Source organism: Bacillus rossius, chromosome 1 (assembly GCF_032445375.1).
Source record: "Bacillus rossius redtenbacheri isolate Brsri chromosome 1, Brsri_v3, whole genome shotgun sequence".
Classification (NCBI taxonomy): Eukaryota; Metazoa; Arthropoda; class Insecta; order Phasmatodea; family Bacillidae; genus Bacillus; species Bacillus rossius.
In genome coordinates this window covers 299193768-299218904 of record NC_086330.1, presented here as the reverse complement: position 1 = coordinate 299218904, position 25137 = coordinate 299193768, and the positions used below count along the sequence as shown (strand labels likewise).

The following is a 25137-nucleotide window of genomic DNA, read 5'->3' as shown; positions in this document are numbered from 1 at the left end:
AGAGTGATAAAAATGCATGGCGTGACTTACCTTGGTGTTGAATCGCTTCCTTACACTCAGCAAAGTTTAGAATAACAACAGGAAATTTTTTACCACGTAAACACCAACACTCCCAGCTTGCGACTGATGGGATGATATTGTTTCCTTTCGGCTCATGGCTTGCTGTGTTGCCAATTCTCTTATTATGATCGGATTTACCCCGTGATCAGAATAGCCCCGCTCTACCCTAAGTAGTTGTGGACCCTGAGATTACTCCAAATGAACTGTCCCAAGTGGTTTCACTGCTGAACAATACAATGGAAAATGCAAATTGTATTGCTCTAGAGGTTGAGTTACGCGAAGAAGTCATAGAAGATGGACATTCAATTGTAGTATCTTATGGTAATAATGACATTAGCATTAATTCAGAAGATCCTGCAGTTGATGATGAGAAAATTGTTGGTAAAAGTGGACACCAAAAAGGCACGCCCAATAAAGAAAAAAGATTGATAGCATTAGGTGAATGTTACACCTCCAGTCTTGGAAAAGAGGTTCAAGCTAAGAAAATGTGAGGTAATCCATGCGCAGGTAAGCAATGTCCTAAAAAACATGTGTGCCAAACATTTACAGAAGCTGACAGAACTTTAGTATTTGAAGAGTACTGGCAACTGGGCAGTTATAAACAGCAGAGGGACTACATTCTGTCACAAATTTAACAGGTGCCTGTCAAATGCCGTCGTGTACAGGCATCAGAAAAAAAGAACATCTCAAGACTATACTATTTGCCACTCAATGGCAGCAAAGTAATCGTGTGCAGAAGATTTTTCATTGCAACACTGACCATTGGCCCTAAAGTTGTCAGCTATGCTGAAGAACATGCGACCTCTTTACACACTAGTTTACCAGATAAAAGAGGTAGATACACACCAAACAACAAAACATTTCCTGATGCGATGAACTCACTCAACAAGTTTATTGAGAAGTTACCAGCTGTCCCATCACATTATTGTAGAGGGAATTTTTCTCAAAAATACAGTGTTTTATCGAATATTCGTTGCACGCGCATAATTGTCGCAACCGTATTTTAGGCTGTCAATATTGTGATAAAAAAACTTTTCGCGTAAATGTTGCATGATGTTTTTGGTCCCGCTAGTAGATGCAGAGCGCTTTGTGTAGATATCTTTTCCGTATAAAACGATGTATTTTAAAGTAGAAATCTAATATTTATTCGGTCATTACAATTTACTTAATAAATTAACGGAAAAATACGAAGTTGTTTGACGTGTAAATTTTCTTATAAAGACGTTTTTAAACGTTATTTCCTTTATCTGATTGTCTGCGTTACCGCGGCGTACCGCTTATAAAAATGTAGCCAGTGCATCATTCATGTTTGGTTATGTTGCTTCACGTATAGAGCGTGCGCAAGTAGTCGAATATCGATATCTTGCCGATTGGATGCAACGCGCGCTCTCTGTCAGGTGCCGAGTTAAATACATTTGATAGCCCGCATTCTTTCATGGCAAGTGTGTACTACGACACGTTAGTTCACGTCAGATTCAAGTGGCTTGTGTTCGCGTTAGAGTTTTGGTTTTTCTGTTTAAAGTTGAAGAAAGGTTTTGTTTAAGGAATTATTAATATAGATTGTTTGGCGTGCTCTTGTATACTTAACTTTTTTTTTTTTAAATAAACGTACTTTCCATGAACGGTTTTTTTTTATGAATAACTTTACCTTACAAAATTTTTTTTCCCACATAATAGTCACACCCCTACTTTTCAAACTTGATTTTAGAATAAAATGTAGGACGATTATACGAGAAAACACGGTACCTGCCTTCAGATTTCAGAAATATTGCATTCCTATATCGGTTGTACAAAAAACAAACCCCAAATGCAATTTCTCAAGCAGTGTTCAGGAAGACTTTCAAAATGGATTTTAACATAGGCTTCCATTTGCCCAAGAAAGACAAGTGTCAGTTTTGTAAGAAAATTAAGAACCTTTACACAGAAGACAAGATTCCTGCAAGCTTGAGGGAGCAGCAAGAACGACATAATGCAGAAAAGGTATCGATGCTGGCAGCATTTCGTTCTGACCAAGTTTACGGAAAGGAGAACACTAACATTTTATGTGCATCCTTTGATCTACAGAAAGTCCTTAACACACCTGATGGGGAGAATATGTCACTATATTACTCACGAAAGTACAGCATGTACAATTTTACTGTTTATGAGAGTATCACAAAGGATGGATTCTGTTTTTTGCGGGGAGAGAGGAATGTAGGAAGAGGAGCAAATGAGATATGTTCACTCCTCCACAAATACTTTACTGAAGTTGACTAAAGAAGGACCATATAGACTCTGCATCTGTACTGTGATTCGTGTCCTGGTCAAAACAAGAATCAGCAAGTTATGGTTCTTATAATCATGTTTCTAAAAATATCACAGCATTTACAGAATATCAGTATTGTATTATTATTACCATGGCACACTTACATGCCAGTTGATGCTACCATTGAATCCAGCTATAGGAAGAAAACTATATGCGCTCCATGTGAATGGCAGACAATCCAAACGAATGCTCGGCACAGCCCACATCCATACAATGTCAGTGTTGTATCTTTTAAGGAGTTCTACAACTGGAAGGACTTTGAAAAAAATAGTTCTTAAAGACAAAGATAGGCATATTATTACTATGATTAACATCAGATGTGTGACAGTGGACAAGTAAATCCACAAAATATTTCCATTAAGACTACTATGGATGGAGAGGATATTAAAGTGAAAATGGTGCCAGTCAAGAAAAGAGAGACCCGTGGAAGGCCAATATTGAAGTTTCCACTAAAGGCATATGACGCTTGACGACCTCTGTCTACACCAAAGTTAAGAGATTTGCTGATTTTGTGCAGAAATGGTGTAGTTCCAAAGCGCTAACACCATGAATACATGACACTGCAGTCTGAAGCAGGAATTCCTGATACATTGCAAAAACCTGATGAATAAGATACAGAAACAGAAGAAAACTAATAGAACAACTGAAACTGTAAAATAAATAATGGTAACTGTTACCTTGACAGTGTCAGTTAGACATATTTCCAGTGGTCATGACTGTTTTAGTATGTATGAGATGATGTGGACATCATAATTGTTGTCATGACATTCAATTTTTTTTTTCAATTTAAATTAAGGTAAACAATTTTTTTTGTTAATTTTGTATGTAGTTACAACTATTTATAAGATCTGTTTCTGTTATTTAAGTACAGTATGGTGTGTTTATAAGTAATACAACATGCCTATTCTCTTTGTCTTTAATTGTTATAACTAAAATTTTAAAGAATAAATACTCGTAAAACTACTTTTTCTATACAGGAACATTAAGAACCAAAATGACCATTATCAATAACGGCACATAAATTGTTTACGCCAAAAGGCCAAATGTCAGTATTTAAATGTGAATTATTCATGACAAAAGGGCAAATATCACATATTCAAAATAGTATATCTAAGCCAAAAGGGCCAATATCTCATATTTAAGTTAAAATGCAAGTGACAATAACTGTGATATACTGATAAGTATAATCTTTTCTTCACAATGTTTCGCTTTCAATTATATTATTTTAGAAAAATAATATACCGCAAGATACCTGATAGTTATTTTATAAATCATTTTAATATTCTCCTGAAAATTGTAGTAAATGTGATATTGGCACTTTTGGCAAATAACCATCGATATGTAATAAGTTATATTCAACTGACAACACAAATAATATAAAACAAGATGGCAAACTAAGTAATGACGTTGGAAAAACACGAATAAAATTTTTTCTGCTGTGGTTTCACAACCCAAGAATTCTTACCGTGATTTATAAATAGTTTAGAATTGTTTACTTTTAATTTTATTATAAATTTTGTTAAGATTTTTTAAATTTTTACCCGACACTTTCTTGGTTTTCAAAGCGCACTTCACTATGTCATATATAATAATCAAGACCATGCACTACATAATGTGACATGACCTCCTAAGGCATTATTTATAGAGTAGAAGTATGCAATATTCTAAATTTTAGTGAAGGGTTTTGTAAAATTAGCTGGATAATTATTAGGTAGATCTGCATAGCTCAGGCATCTGGAACATGGGGGATCGCATTACATACCCAGCTTCATGGTAGACAGCGCTGAGGCAGGTCAACTTGCTTTACATTAAATTACATGAAGCTGGTAAGTCCATTAAGAATTATCTCCTTGTTTGTGTGCACATAGGCTAAGCCATTTGGCAGTAAAAACTTGCAATACTATTTCTAACTGGTTAGTGAATGTTGTTACTTTATTAAGAAATCAGTCTAAACCTCTCATTAGTTTTCTATTTCATACTTTACTATACACAGCAACACACTTGGCCAAAAATCATTGATATCTTCAAATCCAAATAACTTTTTAGTTATAATAACACATCCACATTACCTATTAGGCCTAACACTAAGAATGGATAATAACCTGGAGCAGATTACACTTTATTTTGAGTGTAATGTACCATTGTCACGTGCTAAAGAACTGGTCAAGTGAACAGTTTACAGCCACATGGAAACCTTTTGAAAAACAATTTTAATTTTGATTTCAGATATTCAGGAAGGATCAACAAAGGAAAAATTGTTTTTATATCCCAGTGATATAAGAGGTTTGTAATTACAATAATTAAATAATGGTATACTTATTCAGTTTATATATATATTTTTTCATTTCATGACATTACCTACATCATAGTTACTTCATAATCTCCAATACATGCAAGAATATAACTCTTTTTGTTGCTGTGGTCGAATTTGAAATGTGCAAAATTAAACTTATTTAACTAAAATTGAATTACAATACTAAGGCCTAATTCATGTTTCCAGTTTATCACTTTAAGAAGTGTTTGAAGTTTTGCTGTTACAGCTGCAGTCTCTAAGAAACAATCACTTCCACATTACTACAAGAAGAAACATTTAAAGCTACTGTTTCCAAGGAAAATGATACATTCTGTTTGCAAGATGAAACTCTTGTGATGGAAGGGGTTCAGCCATTAGTACCATGCACACCTACACTATCTGTGCATCAGCAGTATGACTGTAAAGAATTAAGCTAAATGAGCTAATGAGATAGTAATTTTTATTGATTACATGGGATTAATTATGTTTATGTATCTCTGTTACAACTACTGTTTGCAAGGAAACCAATATGTCTTGTTTACAAGGTTAAACACTTGCGATGGATGGAGTTCAGCCATTAGAACTAGGCACACCTACAGTATTTGTCCAGCAGCAGAACATGTCGTTGTCCAGGCTATTCCCCGGGAAGGGTGCAGCTGCCTGACTGCTCGAGGTAGAGGGGGGGTTCAGGCCTCGTGGCCTACGGGGAAAGCTAACCTGGTGCTCGTAATAACAACGTCCAAGTTCACCGGGCGACTGCTGGTTTTGTCACACTGACCCTGATACATGGGGCTCACCCCGACCCCGCTTATGCACGTCTAAGGGGGAAGCCCGGCTCCGTGAGCTGTGCCACGCCGATCTGTGCCGCACTGCAAGTCAATGCGATACAGGCTGTAACACGAATAATGACTATCGTCCTTATGGTCCAGTGACCCGACACTGCCGTGACACGAGGTCTACTGGCCACACGACGTCCAGGATATAGGGGAAGGTCGGGCAGTACCGGACACCTTAGGTTTTCTTTTAATAAAAATATAACTTACTGCAAAAAATGAAATGTACATATGTCTCTGGAATTGTACTTTAATTATTTATAATGCCTAATAAAGAAAATGGGCCAAAACATTTAGAAATATTAGTATTTTACATTTGAACAAACAGTGGTATTTGGAAGTTTCAGTAAACTGGAGGGTTATATCGGACAGTCATTTCCCCTTCAGATTTTTACAAAATACCGCCTGTAAATAACATTTAGGTTTTCTTACAAACATCACACTTATAAAATACAGCATCCCCTTCAAGGTCAGCACAGTTTTCATGTGCCCATCCTTTACATATGGTACATTGTATCCAATCCTCACTGAAATTTTCACCGCAAATGATACAGTCAGTAGTCTCTTCGTTTGTTGCACATGGAACTTTTGGTTGGGGTGTTCTATGCATTGATGTTTTTCTGAGATGTTTCCCTTTTAGTTTCTTAGTGGTTTGCGACTTTTGATTCACATTCAACTTGCATCTTTTTGCTTCAAGCTCATTTTTGTATGGGCTAGATGTTAGAACTTCACTTCTGTCTCCCCGTCGTTTTCGTGAGGCCAACTTGGCAACTGCACTGCTAGGAAGTGGAGAAATTTGTTCTACTACATTGAAGGCTGAAGTGTGCAGTACAGTGCTTTCAGAACCTTCCATTCTGGAGCATGATGGAGTTGACATTTGCTGTGTTGTTAGACCTACTGCTTGATCTGAAGTTGAAGGCTCTGGTGAACTCTGTCTTCGAACACACGGTGGAGATTCTTCTTGAACAGTGATTGGTAAGTCATTCAAACTAGTATGGAAATCCAAGTCTGTGAATATGCTACGGTTGAGTGGGTAAATTCCAGTGCACATGAATGCTGATTGAGCGAGTTCCATTCTGCAGACTTTTGCTAATGCATAGTTAACCAGTCCAGCTATGTCCTTGAGAGCAATTTTCAGCTTTGGATATTTTCGCATCCACAAAGAACATGCTTCATTGAAAGCATTCTTAAATGGCTTCATAACTACTCTGTCCAGTGGTTGCATTTTGTGAGTTGTATGAGGTGGTAAACTCAGGATATGGACGTGGTGGGAACGAGCAAACAGAATCACTTCTAAGTCCTTGTGACTTGAATGACCATCAACAATTAACAGTGTAGGGTTCTTTTCACTTGGCACAACTCGTTCAACAAATAATTTGAACCATTTTAGGAATCCATCTTTGGTTATCCAACCACTTTGTTGTCCGTCAAACACACTTCCAACAGGAGCATCTTTAGTGAGATCCTTATCGATGCGAACTCTGGGGAAAACAAAGAGTGGGGGAACAAACATGTCTCCAGAAGCATTGATGCATAAGAGAACAGTTACATTTCTTCCTCTTTCGCCTGATGTTAATTTCCCCACTTGTTTCTTTCCCTTTATTGTCATGACTTTCAGTTGATTGTTGTGAACACAGGATACCCCAGTTTCATCTGCATTAAAGATCCGCGATGGACTAAATGAATATTTGTCCATTAATTCAGTCAGCTTTTCATAAAACCGATCAACTTGTTCTTTATTAAACCCTGCAGCTCGCTGCAAACTTGTGGATTCTGCAGACCTTAGGCTCAAATCGGGGTGCCTCTTCATGAACTCATAATAGAAGTCTTTCCCAGCCCTCTCTTTTTGCTTATTGAAGCGATGATCAATATTTAGGTGTTCTGCCAAGTCAAAAGATAATTTAAGAAATTCATCTCGAGTTAATGGCATGAGTTGTCTATCTAAAGCTTTAACATGGTTGTATAACTGCTCCTCGTGTGCATCACTGAATGTATTACTGAAAGTACCCATGTGTGGTTTCATAATTGCCTCATTTCCCGAACCAAGTTTAATGAGTCGATCACCTAGTGTACTCTTCGGAACAGAAAATTGTTCACTTGCTTCTCTAATGCTCATTTCTTTATTTATAACATGCTCTACTGCTAATTTCATATCTTCTTCTTTCCACCTTCCCCTTCTTTTCTCCATTTTCTGCAAATAGAAAGAATACTTGAATCAGAATAGACGGGAAATTACTCTACCATTGTGTCCGATACCACCCGCAACCGTCCGATATAACCCTCCAGCAGGTTGTCCGATATTACCCGACGGACATGCCATCGAAATTACGTCATAAAATATTTAGTATTTGTCGCACACAGATGTTACACTGTATGGTAATATATAAATGGTTAGTACACAAGTTACTATACTTAAACTTATAAATATCTTACTTGTTATGTTGTAACAACCCGGCAAAGTTATCTTCGTGCAGAAGATCTTGGCCTAAAATCAATAAAACGTAGCACTACTCAACAAGCAGACAACGCACGAACTCATAATGGCGACACTGCGTGTCCTTCACAGAGACCTACGAGACAAACGACCGACTGGTGCTGCCCCTAGCGCGCACCTCTGGAAACTGGTACTGTCCGGTATCACCCGCTGTCCGGTATTACCCGACCTTCCCCTACTCCAAGTCTCTGTGGGTTGCGAGACGCGTCTCTCGTGTCTGACTCATGAATTTGTCTGTTGGGGCGCCCGCGCCACGAGGGCTACTCGCGGTTCTTACTACTTATATATACATAAAATTATTTACGACAGCCTAGATTTTAACACACTATATACACTCACACACTCAGAGGCAGTGTCTCTATGATACAACTCCAGGATATAAACATGACTAGTGGCTGAGAGCACGGAAAGTTGGTACCTCGCACACGATAGGTTGTCGCGTTACACATGCAAGGCTGATTGCAGTCCAAGCTGTCGTCGTAGCTAAACTGACTAACACAGAATTACTCGTCAAGTCTCTCAGTTGCGTCCTGCGCCCGCCTGAGTGGTGGCCTCACGGAATGTCTCGTCGGCCTAGACTCTACTGGCGTTGCTACGTGGTTCAGCGCGTCTAGTAAAAGCCTACCCTCGTCCTGACCAGCGACGCTGAGTGACGCTGCTTACCAGCACTGGGAAACCCTGACCCCTCCACTCTTGTGACTGACCGTGCCCGTGACTCGCTCGCGACTGCCTCCTGTCCGCGCACAGCGCTACCCCTCTTGTTGCGTCTCCCCCTCAGCTCGTGACGTGTTGCAGGCGGGGTGGGACCTAGGTCGCTCAGTGCACAATCAGAACATAAAGACCCTTCAAATAAAAGTAAAAAATATATACAAATTCAGTCTCGTCTGCTGAAAAAAAAAAAATAAATAAATAAAACATCGCCCTCGTCGCCGAGAGGTACTGTCGTACTTGTCGGTACCACTGCGCCTAACAGCCCCCCCCCCCCCCCCTCACCATCATAGCTACACTGCACCATACACGCATAACCACCTGTAGAGAGCTAGGTAGGCACCTGGTTCGACGTCAAACATTGGTAACAAATTTACAATAACTTCTAACATATACATGTTTCTTTTTTTTTTTATCATTGTGCACTATGTTTTCTGTTTTAAATATAATTGCAATATTTCTCTTAATTTTGTGTGTAATTTAAAATTATCTTCAAAAGTAGAATTTTTGTAAAAATACACAATTTCTGATAGAATGTGGATTGGGGCTGTACAAAATAGGGGTGAGAAAATATACGTTAGGGCTGAAACCTTTTTTATGGCAAATAAAATGTTCTCATTTGGCCCAAAAATTACTATTTCGTTAGAAGAAATTTATGTTAAGCCCAGAACTTATATTCCAGGTAAAATGTGTACTTGTCCTTTAAATGTGTAGCAAATTCTGTATTACATTTTTTTTAAACTGTAAATGTCAATTTCACTAAATTACCACCCAGTGGTGACTGAGGAAAAGTGTTTCAGCTATAGCAATTGGGACTATTGTTAACCCAAAATAATCATGCTAAGATACTTACACATATCAATGAAATTTACTTTGAAAAACAAATTCTTAGTCCGAGGTTCCTGAGATGTGACAGTGATAGTGATAAATCTAATTTTAGCTAAGCAGTCACTGTTGTCACCCTTTCATTGTCATTTTTAATATGTAATATTTTTTATGATAAAAATGTATTTACCAGTAATTGAATCAAGAAACAGGTAGTGTTCGTAATCAGCTTTGGTCCCCTTTTTTGGCATTAGCTGATTGCAGTTTCATAAGATACATACCTATATGTTATATTGCTACCAATTTTGTGGTGTCACATTTATTTTCTTTCTTAGTAAACCCAAGTAATTTTTAAAATTCATTCTGCAAGGAGAAACAATTTTTTTTGTGTTGTAAAAGAATGTAACACTGTTAAATTTAGGGTAATTTTACAACTATTTATTTGTTGTACAGTATTTATTTATTATATTTATTTATAAAAAAAAATTATTAATTTAATGTATAAATATAGGCCCACCAGACTTCTGAAAAGATGTTGAACACAGTGCAAGAATTAGAATATTAAGGAGGTAAAAGTATGCAAGAAGCTAAATATTAATATTTTGCAAGGGCGTAGAAATGTTCTATTTATCTATTTACTATTAACATTTAAATTTAATTGCTGTCCTTTTTTGGTTATTGTATGTCAGAGTACCTAGTGTTTCAAAATGTTTTTTTTTTTTTTTCCCCAAGTGTTGAACAGACTGTTAGGAAAAGTTTGCTAAAAGGGCTCGCTCGCTATCAAGGGGCAGAAAGAATTGACACCTTAACCCAACAAATTATACAAAGAAGCTGTTAAACTGCAGCGTCACAAGATGATACTGGCAAATAAAGTCAAGAGCTACAAGTACAGAGTAAAACTAGCAGAAAAACTTTCAAGCACAAAATTGTTCGAAAATGTTGCTGACAAGGTAAATGATGTGACTTATCGCTTTTTCTTCTCACAATTGAAAAGCCAGAAAGTGTCGCCTAAAGGTAGGCAATTTACGTTGGATAACAAACTTCTTGCTCTTTCTCTTTCAAAGCAAGGTAGTAAGGGATACAAGCTTTTGCCACATTAATTTGCCTTGCCTTCAAAGCGAACATTGAGTAAAGTGCTACAAAGGCTTTGTTTTGAACCAGGTGTAAATATGAATGTTATTAACCATCTAAAAATAACTGTGGCTAGACTTCACCCAAAAGACAGGTACTGTTGCCTTCTGTTCGATGAAATGAGTATCCAGCCAAACATCCGTTACGACGAACATGATGATATAATAGGTTTCCAAGATTTTGGTGATGGGCAGCAGAAACCAGTGTTTTCTGATCACGTGTTAGTATTCATGATACGTGGGATTAGGAGACGCTGGAAACAGCCAATCACATATGCTTTTATTGAGGGCTCAAAAAAAACAACAGACTTGGTACATTGTATTAAAGAAGTAGTTACGGCTGTTCAGCAAACAGGCCTAAATATAGTAACAACAGTATGTGACCAAGGTGCTTCTAACCAGGCTGCTGTGAACTACCTCCTAAAAGAAACAGATGAAATGTGCACGAAGGGAAATGTAGAAAACCATTAGTTTGGCATGGTCATTGACGGAGAGGAAATCATTCCCCTTTTTGATCCCCCTCATCCCTTAAAAGGGATCAGAAATAATTTACTAATTAGGGATGTTGTTTTGTTTAGGGAAAAGGGTAGCAGGTTGCATCTTGGAAGGATATTCTACAAGTGTATGAAATAGACAGTCAGCATCACAAAGATGAACTACGTGCTTGCCCAAAATTGACTGAAGAGCATGTAGTCATTGACAAAATAAATAAAATGAAGGTGAAGAACTGCAGCCAAGTATTCAGTCAGAGATTGTCTGCAATTATGCGGCTGTTTGCTCAATGCAGTAAGTTTGGTAATTGAGGGGAAGAATTTACGCATCTACTGTTTGTGTGTGTAGCCACTTAATTTTTAGTTTAATTTTTTTTTTTCCCCTAGAAAAGAACATAATGATTCAACAGAAGTATAATACAAAGCATTATTTCAATTTTTACCACTGTTTACAGATTTTTAATAATTATCTGTAATTTTTCTAAATACGTATATATAGTTGATGATATGCCTGTGAATATTGCGGAGTTAAATTGTGTTAACTAAATGCAAATTAAACTACATTTGTTCTGTGTGCAACTTTTTTTTCTTATATAATTGACTGATTTTATATAGCAGTTAACCTTGGCCTTCTAAGTGAAACAGAAGAGTATCAAGTGTGCATTTATCTTGACAAACATTTGCTTTAAAAATTAAAGACGAAAGTTTAATTGTTAATGAAATCTTTACTTCTTTCAACAGGTTACAATTACAATAAATACGTATGTTGATCCCTTTTGAAAGCTCTGCCACCTGTTGAAATTTTTTAAATCCAACCATGTATCCTTCCAACACAGGTGCTTACGATAAGTTACCTGGTTAACTTTGTCAGCGTAACCTTTGAACTATGCTCTTGCGAAAAGTGTAACGGTTATAATATTCTCTGTTAAAAATGATGTCTTTTTTTTTTACTGCATGTTTATTGTTTTGCTTCTTCTAATTGGTGGAAAACATTTTCAGTAGGGATGGGTCTTGCCGATTCTGCTACGAATCGGGATCGTCGATTCGTTTTCAAGAATCGGTTTAGTATTTTACTATGAGGCCTACAAAAATTTTGTGTTTTGTTTTTACTTGGTACTTATCAAGGAATACATTAAAAAATTCACGCCCTATTTCTAACATAATTGCAATATTCCATTCCTCTTTATTTTGTTTCCATATTTTTATTCTAATTTTTATATGAAAAAATTTCCGCGCACGCGATGTACACGTCCATGTAGGCCACAAAGCAACAAGTCTACTGGTCAGATCCATCAGTAACGATGAAAACACTCGAATCGTCAATGATTGTGCAACCTAACAGTGGCAAAAGGTTCTTTGATATGACTGAACATGTTGCCGTAACGTCTGTAAAACAGCGTTGTGATTTACCACGGTCATTACAAACAAAAACATTTACTTAACAAGGTGGCCATTACATCAACAAATGCCATAACACAATCAATAACTAGCATCACTAGTGCTACCTTTATGCAGGCTGCCGCAAAAGTGATTATCAGAGTGGCTAAGGTAGTGGAATTATGCTATTTTTGGTGAAATTTAGTCAAACAAAATTTTTACTGTATGAGCAGGAAAATCCTTATTATTACTTAATTGTCCAATTCCCATCCCTCTCTTTTTATATTTAGTATAGATTTAGTAAACATTTAATAATGATTCGACGGATTTTCAAAACTGGAGTTGCCTACTCTGGTCATGTTTTTAGTTCAACTTTTGTTTCCAAACAATGAACACAATCGTGTTTTGTTCACTTTTGTCGAAAATACTAAAGTTGTTCCGCACAAACGGTAAAATACGTTTCTTAAATTTTTCACCAAGATTTACTGTTTCCTATAAATATTTTGTTTAATTGGGCTTTGTTTTTAATCTTTCCACCACGCCTACGAATATTGCTTCTTGGACTTGCTTTTTTTTTGCCTTTTTTTGTACGCCTACTCACGCAATGAGCTATAAAAGACAACAAGTTTTTCTGTTTACATGAGAAATTTATTATTGTTGTGAGTTTTGATCAAATTAAAAAATGTCAGAGGTTTGGAACTATTTTACAGTTTGCCAAGACGATGAGAAATTTGCAAGGTGTAACTACTGCAGAACTAAAATATCCCGAGATCATTCAAAAACTACGTCAAACCTAATGAAACATTTTTGGAACCAGCATAAACAATTTGCAGCTGCAGCAACAAAAAAATTCAAAGAGGATTCATCTGAATTCGATGACCCGAGTGTGGATAGGCCTAGATACAGTCTGCCTGATATTTCAGTCCCTGGACCATCACACCAAGACCAAACACCTGAAACTGAAATATCTGGTTCTGATTCTCTGTGTGTACAGACAGCTGTAACTAATGAACTTAGTAGACCTAAAAACATAACTGTTTTTTCATCAAATACATGTCCAAAAAGTGTTAAATGTGTACAAAGTACTCTCCCAGCAATATTTGATGCTAGGATGAAATTTGAACCTGGCGACCATAGAGCAGCTGACATCACTCGTCTGAGTGGAGAGATGATTTGCTTGGACAATCAGCCTTTGTGTATTGTTGAAAACAAAGGGTTTCGCCAACTGATTTCAAAGTTATAACCTAGGTACACAATTCCCACTAGGAAAACATTTTCTCAGAAAATCATTCCAGAAATGCACGATAAAGTGAGGGATAAAGTTGTTTCACAGTTGAAAGTGGTTGAGTTCATTGGAGTAACAACTGACATGTGGTCTTCTTCATCGAATGATGATTACATGGGCTTGACACTTCATTACATGGACACATGTTTCAACTTTCAACATGTGTGTTTGGAGGTCATCCCTTTCAGTGAAATAAGTCACACAGCAGAACATATTTGAGATTTCATTACAAAAACTCTGGAAGAATGGCGATTGAGAGAACAGGTTGTTGCTATTGTATCTGACAATGCAAGAAAAATGTACAAGCAGGTCTTGAAATGTCACAGTTTCAACACACTTCATGCTTTGCACATTCCCTTCAACTTGTCTTGAAAAATGGGTTTTTCTCTAACAAAGTCATAACAAATTTGGCTGCAATATGCAGGATTGTTGGAAATTTCAAACATTCTTCGAAAGCAAACAAAATCCTGCACAAGTGTCAGGAAACAGTGGGTGTTCCACATCATAGGTTAATTCAAGACGAGCCTACGAGATGGAATGCGACACTCCACATGTTTAAAAGATTGCAAGAACAAAAGCTTGCAATTCTTCTGGCAGCAGGAGCGCTGAAACTACCAACTGAACTGGCTGCTGCTCAGTGGAATTTACTGGACAATGCCATTGCAGTTCTACAAGTGTTTGAGTCTGCGACACTGCAAGTGAGCTCGGCCAGTGCACGTGTTTCTGAGGTATGATTTCTTGGTGCAATTGATTTATTTTATTGCTCTATGCTATTATTTATAAGTGACTCTAATTTGGGTTTTTATTTACTTGTCTAGCATGGTGGCCACTCACAGTCACCAAAAATATTCCCTGATTTTTCCCTGATTTCCCTTATTAAAAATTCAATATTTCCCTGATATTTACAATTACAAAAAAAAACATACTTTTAATGAAAAATATATTATAAAAAGAGATTACTCATATTTTAGCACCCTGCTGTATTTTCTTCATTATATACATACGGAAGTTCGTTAAATAACAAATACATTTTAAATATGTCACTTTACATTATAGCGTCCCGTTCAATGACATGCAGTCTGTGTTTTGTTTTATGTAATGGGGTATTTCAGTGGCGAGTGCTCAAACATTTTTTCACACAACTTTTGATAACTGTTCTTTAATTCATTTTTGAAGTGTAACATTTCTAGTTGTGAAACAACTAATTGATAAATCTTCACTGCATTACAATCAGTACTCCCATCTGTAGCTAAAGCAAATGGTCCACTTACTAAAGATTCAACAGTTTCAATTTAGTTTCACCAGCCATATACTCCACTAAAGCAGATGTTTTTGCTCTCGCACAGCTGTATTTCTGTGCAATTTTTGAGTCCGGAAACATAGCTCTATACAAATTATCCGAATGATCGGCTACTGCTGTCGGTAAATTGTGTTCTACCAAAAAACTTGTAAACAATAACTCTGCGTTTGTTACTTTCGTTTCTTCAGATGTAGCGAAAAACGACGATATAGATTTATTGCTCGTCACGGCTTTAAAATGTTCTGCATGTTTCTTTGATTCAATATGCCGTCCTCAGTCATCCCTTCCACCATGCGCAATCGAAAAGTCACACGTGCATACATTACAAAAAGCGTGGCGTTCCACAACATTTGAAGATGACAAGCATGACCATTCTTTTATATAGTTTGGTCGAAAGTTCTGAAGAATAACGTTATTTTTTTTTTTTTTGACCCAGATACACATTGTTCTGTCACACGCTTCATTTCTACAACCGGCACTGAAGAACACAACACTATCGAACAACATAAAAAGGTTTCACGTCTGTACACACGACAAAAACACTTTGATGGAAAAAATGGCTTTCAAGAAAGTAAATAACACAAGACAGGTTAGCCAAAGTACCGTACAAAAATTATCGTGATGTAAGTAGCTAACAGACGAAAAGTCCGAGAATATGTACTAGTTGTATCGTACAACGGACGTAATACCGTACCATTTCTATTACAAAACACAACAATTAATCTACTTATTTCGACAGTACATGCGCACATTTATCAGTTCCGTTATCTGCGCAACCACGTGATGTATTCGAACTGCGTTCACGAAACACGCACACCAGAAACGGAATTTTTTTTCCGTTACCCAGCAGCACAAAGCCTCGTTTCCGTAATAAACCAGCGATGTTCCGTAATTACGTAATATTGTATTAAATCCGTAATAATTACGGAAAATCCGTAATTGTTGGCAGGGAAATATACATGACACAAAAAATTCCCGGTTATTAAAAAAATTCCCTGACATTTCCCTGATAATTCCCGATCAACGTGATTTCCCTGATAAATCCCGGTTTTCCCGGTTTTCCCGGTGAGTGGCCACCCTGTCTAGGTAATCCCATTGCTGCAAATAGTTGATTATGAACTTAGCAAACCAGCTCCTGTAGGTTCAGGCCTACAAGGCATGAAAAATGATCTCCAGGCATCATTAAAACTTCGTTTTGAAGATGTTTACAAACACCCTATTTACCAGATTGCCACATTACTCGATCCAAGATTTAAGAAAGTGCCATTTAAAGACAAAGATGATTTGGTTATGGCAAAATCACATCTTCTGGTGGAAGCAAACAAAGTTTTTCAAAGCACAGTATGTAATGATAAATTATATTTTTTATTCACACATTCTAACATATTAAATAAATTCTTACACACACAGCTATTTGTAAATAATTTTTATTTTAAATGTTTTGGGCTGAGGAAAGTTCCCATTTCAAGACCAGTGATAAATCAGGAATTCCAACAGAAATGTGATCACAGTACAACAGATTATTTGGCCAAGCTGAAAGAACCTCTCCCTTGCAAACTGCTGAAAATGAGTGTGATACTTACTTCGCAGAAAACGTGTCACCCAGCACGTCTGTTGCAGAATACTGGAATTCAAGAAAAAAATTTCCAACTTTGCAGTTGCTAGCAAAGAAATACTTGTGCATTCCCTCTTCAACTGTTTTTAGTGAAAGACTTTTCAGCACGGCTGGAAACATATGTGATGTTAAACGTAGCAGGCTTGATCGTGAACGTGTGAAAATGTTTATTTTTTTAAACAAAAATTTGTAGACTCACACTTATATACCCTAGGGATATTGTATGTTTACAGTACAAATATTTAGTCATCAACTAAACACTATTATATTCTATATACACAACGTCTGATAAACTTAACCAAACAAATAACCTACTTGTGCCAACAATGAGTTATTCTGTTTGTACACAGCACAATAGTACACTTAACAGATGTACCAATAGGAAAAAATTAAAAATGAAATAAAAATGATAAAGTAGATCACCTGCAAAAAATGAATACCAACATATCGAAAACTAAATCACTGAGATTGGTAGGTAAATAGGTAGCTGAGCAGTTTGTCTTTGATCATAAAATTATGTCCCGATACACCCCAAATTAGTAGTAAAACTGACAGGTACTCACAAAACATTTTATAAGTAATTAACTAAGAATATAAATAAAATTGAAAGATGTCTAAGTAACATCACAAAACTTTAAGGATAAAATAAAAAAAATGTATCAATACAATAACGAACATTTTCTAATACGTGCGGATAAAGTTCTGGCAGTATAAATTTTTAAATAAAAACAGATGACCATATTTGTGTGCCAACAACTGAAAATAAAGTATATACAAAACTAACAATCACAATGTATTGTATGATATATTAACAATATAAATTTATGACTACATCAAATTTATCCACTTAAGTAATGAAAATATATTTTAATTTAATCTTTTAATTTTATTTTAATCTTTTTCCATGCTAGATGTCCCTATTCACCCCATTTTACGGTAGTAGTTTTATGAAAATCCATCCCTCTCATTGTTTGCAAAAATGCCTAACAACGCAAACATTTATAGTAACATTTTGGGAGTAATTACACGAGAATGGTAACAAATCAATATTACGTAGCAAATGACAAGTCTATTTAAAGATGCTTGGTTTTATTTGAACTTAAATTAATATTTCCCCAAATTTCCTACTCCACTCATTTCGGCTGGTGAAAATTATTATTCTCAGTTTATATAGACTTTTACAAATTATATTGTTCGCCTACACCCATTTAAGTGTACATTTTAGATTTAGGAGTCAGACCATGCCTAAAAAATGTGCCCAAATAAATACCTTGGGTGAATTTTTTTATGACATTGCAAATTATTAATTTTTTTGCAGTAATAGTATTGAAGACCCAGCATTTCTAAATTGAAATATTAAATATAATTTTCAGTTTTGTGCATTCCAAACATTGGAGATATCATGGCCTCCATGGTTACACTTTGGTTAGTTTACATAACCTACAAATTTTTTACCTTAGTAAATATGATACACCCATGGCTTAAGGATATATTGGTGTATTATGTATAATGTATGTATTTTTATGTTTAAATATAAAAGCGAATTTAAATATTTGTATTTGTATAGTATTAACTAATTAAAGAGATTGGTGTATTTTAAATATATATATATATATATATATATATATATATAAAAAATTTTGTATGTACATATTGTGAATATATCTCTTTTTAAGTGATAATATTTCGAAATAAATGGTTAGGTTAAGTGTAGTATAGTACAAATTTAAAAACCGTGCCATGTAGGCCGTTTCAAATCACGCGCTGCGCGAGTTAGTTGGGGTTCACACCCGCTAGGGGCGCAGCAAACAGTGTTTCGTTTAACAGCATAGAAGATGCTGTTCTATATAACCTCTGTATTTTATGGTTCAAGGAAAAGAAACTACTGATTTTTTTGTTTTCTTCTGCAAGCTTCGCGTTATTTGCATGTTTCAAGCTCTTGACGTGATAGGAAATATTGTGCTTGCCGCCATGGGAAACATTAATGTCGCAACGACAAACACTACAAAACGCAAAATTAGAGCCTTTTTCACTCTTAGTAATGAAAGGATATAATTCTGAGTAAGATGACGGAAACACATGTCCATATTGTTTTTTACTACTTGTAGCCATTATGAAATCATATTATCTTACGTTTCGTACAAGTGCTAACTTATAAAATATTTACCACACTCGTACATAAACAGTTAAGTCGTCATCACTCGTCTCCAGCCAACCTGCTGTGTACCCACAAAACTCACAAAAATTACTTTCAGGACTCTTCCGCACAAACAAAAGATTAGCAAGATCAGTTGCCATCCATCCTGCTGTGTACCACGAAACTTACAAAAATTATTTTCTTTTCGGAACGATTTTTCTCTGACTCCACTTTTCTCATATTATCGCGGATGCCATGTTGTTAAACAATAACAAATGCTGCTCAAATGGTACATTTATATGGGCACTAAAATATTATACTGGATTTTTGAACAGACAAAAATCGTAATATGAATTATTTTCCGTACAAATTACGGGAAAATCGAATAAGTTGGCAGATATGCATTTACCATCTCCCTCTGAAGTACGTAAAAAGGCAAAAAGATCTTCAACTATACATATCCACATTCAAAAGGGCAAGACATGCACCACTTTTCACCCACTGCAATCTACTATTCCCAATTTCGACCTGATGAAGATGCCGATGGGAATGGGATTTCTTATAAAATGCAACAAACTACTTCCAGCGGGGTAAATGAAGCTCTTAACACAAATGACACACCAGAGACCTCCAAGGCTAATAATTAAGCGATATCTCCTCAACAGATACTTAAGCAACTAAGGGCCAACTCTGGATAAAAGCCGTGAATAGCTATAGACTGAATAAGCTATTCGCTCAATATCTTCATCCTCGTGTATTACAATCGCCGAATAGTGACCAAATAGCTATTCGCAATTTATCTGATGATTTCGACACCTCTAGTGTATTTTTTTAAGCGTTGGTATTAAAAACCCTGCTAAGATAGTGAATAATAATGTTGTAGTGTTGCCAGTTTTGGTTATTCCGACGATTTTTTGTTTCCTTTTCTGCTATCATCTTCACTATATTATTCAATACATATTTGCGCTTTGTGAGGCTAGATATGGCTGAATTAAAAGTAGCGAAATGTGTGCGCTCCTCTAATTACAGTAAAGAAGAATGCACGAAGTTAGTTCAATTCGTGCGCATGTTCGAAAATAATTGAAAACAATAAGACAGATGCCGTAACCTGTACAGAAAAGGTAAGTTAACCTATCAAACTATTTTGTTATAAAAGTGACGTGATAATAAGGGACCACATTCATTGTATCCAATTACCTATAAGTTGTTTTATTATAATTTCAGAATAAAGCATGGGAAGACATGGCTGCCAGATACAATTGTATGACAATACAACATTGGACTGTCAAGGATTTGAGACAAAAGTGGGAGTCCTTAAAGAGGGAAGCGAGGAAAGATGCCGCAATGCATCGCCAAGCACTACATAAAACCGGAGGTGGACCATCTGTGGAAATTAAAGTTAATCCTGCTGTGGAGCAGGTTAAGGAAATACTTCAGCTCTCTGCAGATGGAATGGAAAGTGTTTTCGATCGTGATAGGATATGTAAGAGCCTGAATCTGTCAACCTTTTGTAATTAAAGTAAATACAATTTTAGTTTCGTTTATTGCATCCATTGGTTCTTTTTTTAAGTACAATTTTATGCAAAGACATTGGACAAGTCAATTTCACAATATAAAATAAAAAAATTTATTTATATTTATCTGGAATACAATGAATAGAAGACAAAGTATTTTAATGATTATTAGTTTCTACACATCAGTTGAGGCTTATGTATGTTCTACCCAGGTTCACAAAATTTTAAGTCTCCATCTGCTTGAAAAAAAAATTACATTTACATAATATTTTTCTCTGGCCTTATAATTCAAGCTGTAATAGTTTTAAATCTAAATCTAAATAATATGATTATTTTTTATGCAGCTGATGCTGCACCAGTTCCAGCTCCAGAGCAGGAAAACATGCCAGCAGTAAAGGTGAGTACAGTATAACAAAACATTTACATTGTAACTTTCTGGTAGATGTTGAAGGCTGAAAGTTAGGTCGCAATTATGTAAAAAGACACAGCGCAACCATTATTTTCACTTATTTTTGGTGTGCAAGAGAAAAAACGTGGCAATGCCACACAACGCTATCAGTGCATACTGATGCTTGGTATGATACAGTTATCATATTTTCAATTAGACGTACTCTCTTTCAAGTTTAGACTTCAAATACCACCAGTGTTAACATCTAAAAGGATTAACGGGTCAAGGAATTCTGAATGTTGATTAAAAACAGGCTGTTTCTATAATGTACAAAATCCTCGTGTTTCAAAGCATTTCATAGTCTATTGCTTGATTGAGATAGAGCTCAACTGTGGGTACTATTTAAGTATTTATTAAATTATTTTGTGCGTGATACTCAATTTCGTGTATGTTTGCCATAAACCAGACTTTTTGCAATTCTGCAACCAGCTAACCAAATAGACAGACTAATAATAAAACATAATAAATTAAACAACTAGGTACTGAAGATATTCTTGGTTGGCATAGTGGTCTAACAAAATAAGTCCTTGTAAGGTTTGTACAGATTGTAGAAAGACACCATAGTAGTATGTGTGACATTTATACCGCTAGCTGGCCACATTATAGTGTATAATTTGTCAAATATATGTTAAGCTACATGGTACTCATTTTAGGTTTATTTACTTTTTACATACTAAACTTTTCTGTTTAACAAATTTGTTATGTGGACACAACCCATTTACAAATATATGTTGTTTAATGTGATGCGTAGGTGGTATGCATGGGACCAGATGTGACTGAAGTGGATGGCAAAGAGATTTCCTGTGAAATGGTTGAAATGCTGGGTGAGTTATGTACTATATAATATTTTATTCTACACGCTATTAATATGGGAGTGGGTACTGGATGAAAGTGTGGTGACCTTTTGCACCGAGGCCCTCACAATGTGGTAGGAAATAAGGCCCTGGGTGGAGCGGTGCCGGAATACAAGGGTGGGTTTGTAAGGAAATGCTAGGAAGTATACAAATATTTTTATGTTTTGGAACCCAAATTTTCGTAAACATACAAATCGATGGCTTAGAATGAAAACCTCAGACCACAATGTTTTTTTTAAATTACTTGTCAATGGTTTAGGAACGCAAACCTTGTATCTCACACAATATAATGGTGAAACAAGTAATTTTTTTCACAGTACTGTTTTCTGTCAAGCAAAATTTGAGCTTCGTATACAAGTAAATTATGTTTTTTATGTTCGCTGTCAAATCGGAGTTTTTGTACTTACGAGGTTTTTATTCTAAGCCATTCAAATATAGGTTCAGTTAATTTGTTGTAAAGTGGATATTTTTGGCTGGTGCTGCTACATTTTTCTATGTATGACATGTTAAAGTCTTTTGGAAACTTTTTAGCATGTGTATAGGAACTATTGAACAGAAACATTGTTTGTTTGTCAATATCTGGCAATATGAAGCTATTCAGTGTATGCGTTTCTGTTGAATGCCACAGTACACTTTATGATTATTACATGTAGGTAGGACCTAACAGATATTCATGTCACTATGGATAGAGGGAGCAGTAATATAGATATTCATAATTCAGTTTTTCATTAAACTTTAAAGTTTTACACACATTCAAGCACTCAAGGCAAATTTTTGGTACACATGTGTACACATTGAGGTAATATTTGTCACAGAAATTGAATCATTTGACGATGGAGTTTTTTTGAATATGAAATTACATCCTTTTTTCCTTTGATTTCCAAAATATTTTTTTAAACTGAAATTTATACCATTTAGTCAGTCACCTTGGAGCCTCAATTTACTCTTTAAGCTCCTTTATATTGGAAAGCATAATCAGTGTAATATTATTTTGTAATAAATTCATTCTGATATAAAACTTTATCAAATGTTTCAGATATCGACATCGATGATCGTGAGACCTATGCTCAAGAAATGTTTGAAACAGGTGAGTGCATGTAATGATTCCAGTCATTTATACCACTGCAAAAATTAAATGTTTTTTCTGCAGGATATTAATATACCCCTTTAGTTTTTGTTTCGTTGCATTGTTGATTGTGATAGATTTAATTGCAACAATTGTATTGAATATCTGAATAAAAGAAGAGTGAATTTCTTTGTTTTTAAAGTAACATGAAAAATTATTTTATACATGATTTGCAGGAAAGAAATAGGAAACTCATTTTGTCTTGTTAACTGCCTTGTCCCTTACCAACCATTTGTCAAATTTGCTAACATTAAGGTAATTTACATTCTGCATGCATAGTTCTCTGTATCTACAGTTTGTTTGATTTACTGCTATGTTTACACAGGGTGTATCCTGTGTGGGATGCTGATTACAATGACATGTTTTACTTTCAGTTTGTTGAAGTTATCTTCTACATACAGTTCGAACAACAGCTTCGCCTTGGTTTCTCGCAATGTCATTTGACCCACTTATCATTACTTCACTATCACTGAATGTTATACATGTGGAGTTTTCTTGTACACATTGTAAGATTTCTTGCTGTTGTGCTCCAGGCTCTGGCTGATGTCTGCTGTAACTTCTTTCTTAGAGAAGTTGATGTGACCAGCAATATCTTTTGCATGACTAATGCAAGGATCAGTGTACAATTTTTTTGTTTGTTTATTTTTTGTTACAAGTTGATGTCTGCATCACTTTGTCCTACCACAACCAAATGCCACTATTCTCATTCTAAGTTAAGAAAGGTGCATAATATTCAGAGTTCAGGCAAGTTGCAATAAGTTGGATTAGATTGATTTTGTAGATTAGATCATTTTATAATGATAGTGTATTGTTAGTAAAAATTATCATTTTCAATTAGTTCCAGGAGGAAGCAGTGACTGGTCATCATACAAGTCTGCGATGTTGAAATCTGCCAAAAATAAGAAATTGAAAAGAAAGATAGCTGCAGTAATGTGAGAAGAGGGTGAACTACCACCTGTAAATGGTAAGTAGGTTTATTAAGAGTACATGTGCAAGGTTATTTGTTATGTACGTTTTTCTGTTTTATACATATGTCTAGTTAATGGTTTCGAATCTTGTGTAAATAGGATATGCATTTCAGTTAAGATGTTGAACATGCTCATTCAACATGTAGTTTTTTTTAAAGTTTAATATTGCACAAGTCGCTGTCATGTGTTATTTATGCAAATAAACACTTTAAAAATAGGAGGGTGACTAAAATTTCCCTAAAAATTTAGGTGGGTCAGCTTTAGTTTATTTCTTCTGGGAAATATAACAAGGGGGCATGAACTAGGATCACCGTGATAGGGGGCAAATACTCTGGCTTCTTAGCCACTAGCCCCACTAAAATAAATAAACAATTTAGTTATCATTTCAGCCCCTACCATGATGATTATGATTTTTAGGAAGGTGCACATAAAAATGCCTTGGTGAATCAGTGTACAAATTTGATCACTGGCACAGCCTCAATATCAGACAAATTAATTTATCATGGTTTTAAACTCTATACTGGAAAAGTTGTGGACAACAGCTAGCATACATTTTTATTGCTAATGCTAGCTTTTACTTTTAGTATGTGCTTTACCAGAACTGCGTAGGTATTTAATTAATTCAGTTTGTACACTAAATAACTTGAAGGCCCTTACAAAATTTTTTGCAGGTACCAGCCACACCCAAACAGCAAAATGCATGGCACAGGAGACACGCAGATCAGCAACAGTCTCTTTAAATGGGGAGCGGCTCAGTGGCTGGGCCACTGAAAAGAAAAACCTAGCCTGTTTGCAGCAACAGCTGCTGTGGAAAGAGCATTGCACAAGAGAGAAACGGGAGTCAGAAAGGCATGAAATAGATATGCAGCTGAAGAAAAAAAAATTGTACTATTAGAGACTGAGTTGAAAATCAAAGAAGCAACTTTAATTGATTTGACGAGAAAAAATTCAATATTATAATAGGTTTACTGGTCTATATAACACAATAAAAGTTAGGCCAATCTTGTGTGTATATAGTTTAATCAGTAAATAATATCAGAATTATAATGTTTTATTACTTGTGTATTGTATCCGAAACAGAATATAACCGTTTCCAAAAAGTGAACTCTGAAGACTAGGCTCTAAAAAAGCATACATATTATGGTTATGGCATTCATGTACATGGTAAGTCTCAGTTGTTTTTTTTAACATACTGTATTCTGCCCTTTAAATCTACTTGTCTTTCTGGGAAAAACACTTTTTCCAATCTTGTTTGCATCACAAAATTTTGACCAATAATAATAAAGTAGCAGTATTTCATCCAAAGTTGTCAAATGTTACAATACATTGAGTCTGTTTATGTGATGACTGAAATTGAGGCCCACACTAATACAA

The 25137-nt window shown here is 35.6% G+C and overlaps 1 protein-coding gene across 1 annotated transcript; it reads left to right on the top strand.

The window, feature by feature from the left end:
* The first annotated feature begins 18401 nt into the window (after nt 1-18401).
* LOC134527809 (uncharacterized) lies at nt 18402-24926 on the top strand. The gene is made up of 6 exons (XM_063360759.1): nt 18402-20336; nt 20712-20764; nt 21567-21639; nt 22706-22756; nt 23634-23759; nt 24435-24926. Exons 1-5 carry the CDS (start codon nt 20096-20098, stop codon nt 23729-23731), a joined length of 516 nt encoding a protein of 171 aa, XP_063216829.1. The 5' UTR covers nt 18402-20095; the 3' UTR covers nt 23732-23759; nt 24435-24926.
* The last annotated feature ends 211 nt before the right edge of the window (nt 24927-25137 follow it).

What these genes read in the sequence shown, in the direction of transcription:
- LOC134527809 (XM_063360759.1), top strand. Translation starts at nt 20,096, where the DNA reads ATGGCTGCCAGATACAATTGTATGACAATACAACATTGGACTGTCAAG. An exon ending in TGAAATGGTTGAAATGCTGG is followed by an intron (nt 21,640 to 22,705) that starts GTGAGTTATGTA and finishes CAAATGTTTCAG; the next exon opens with ATATCGACATCGATGATCGT. An exon ending in TCAAGAAATGTTTGAAACAG is followed by an intron (nt 22,757 to 23,633) that starts GTGAGTGCATGT and finishes ATTTTCAATTAG; the next exon opens with TTCCAGGAGGAAGCAGTGAC.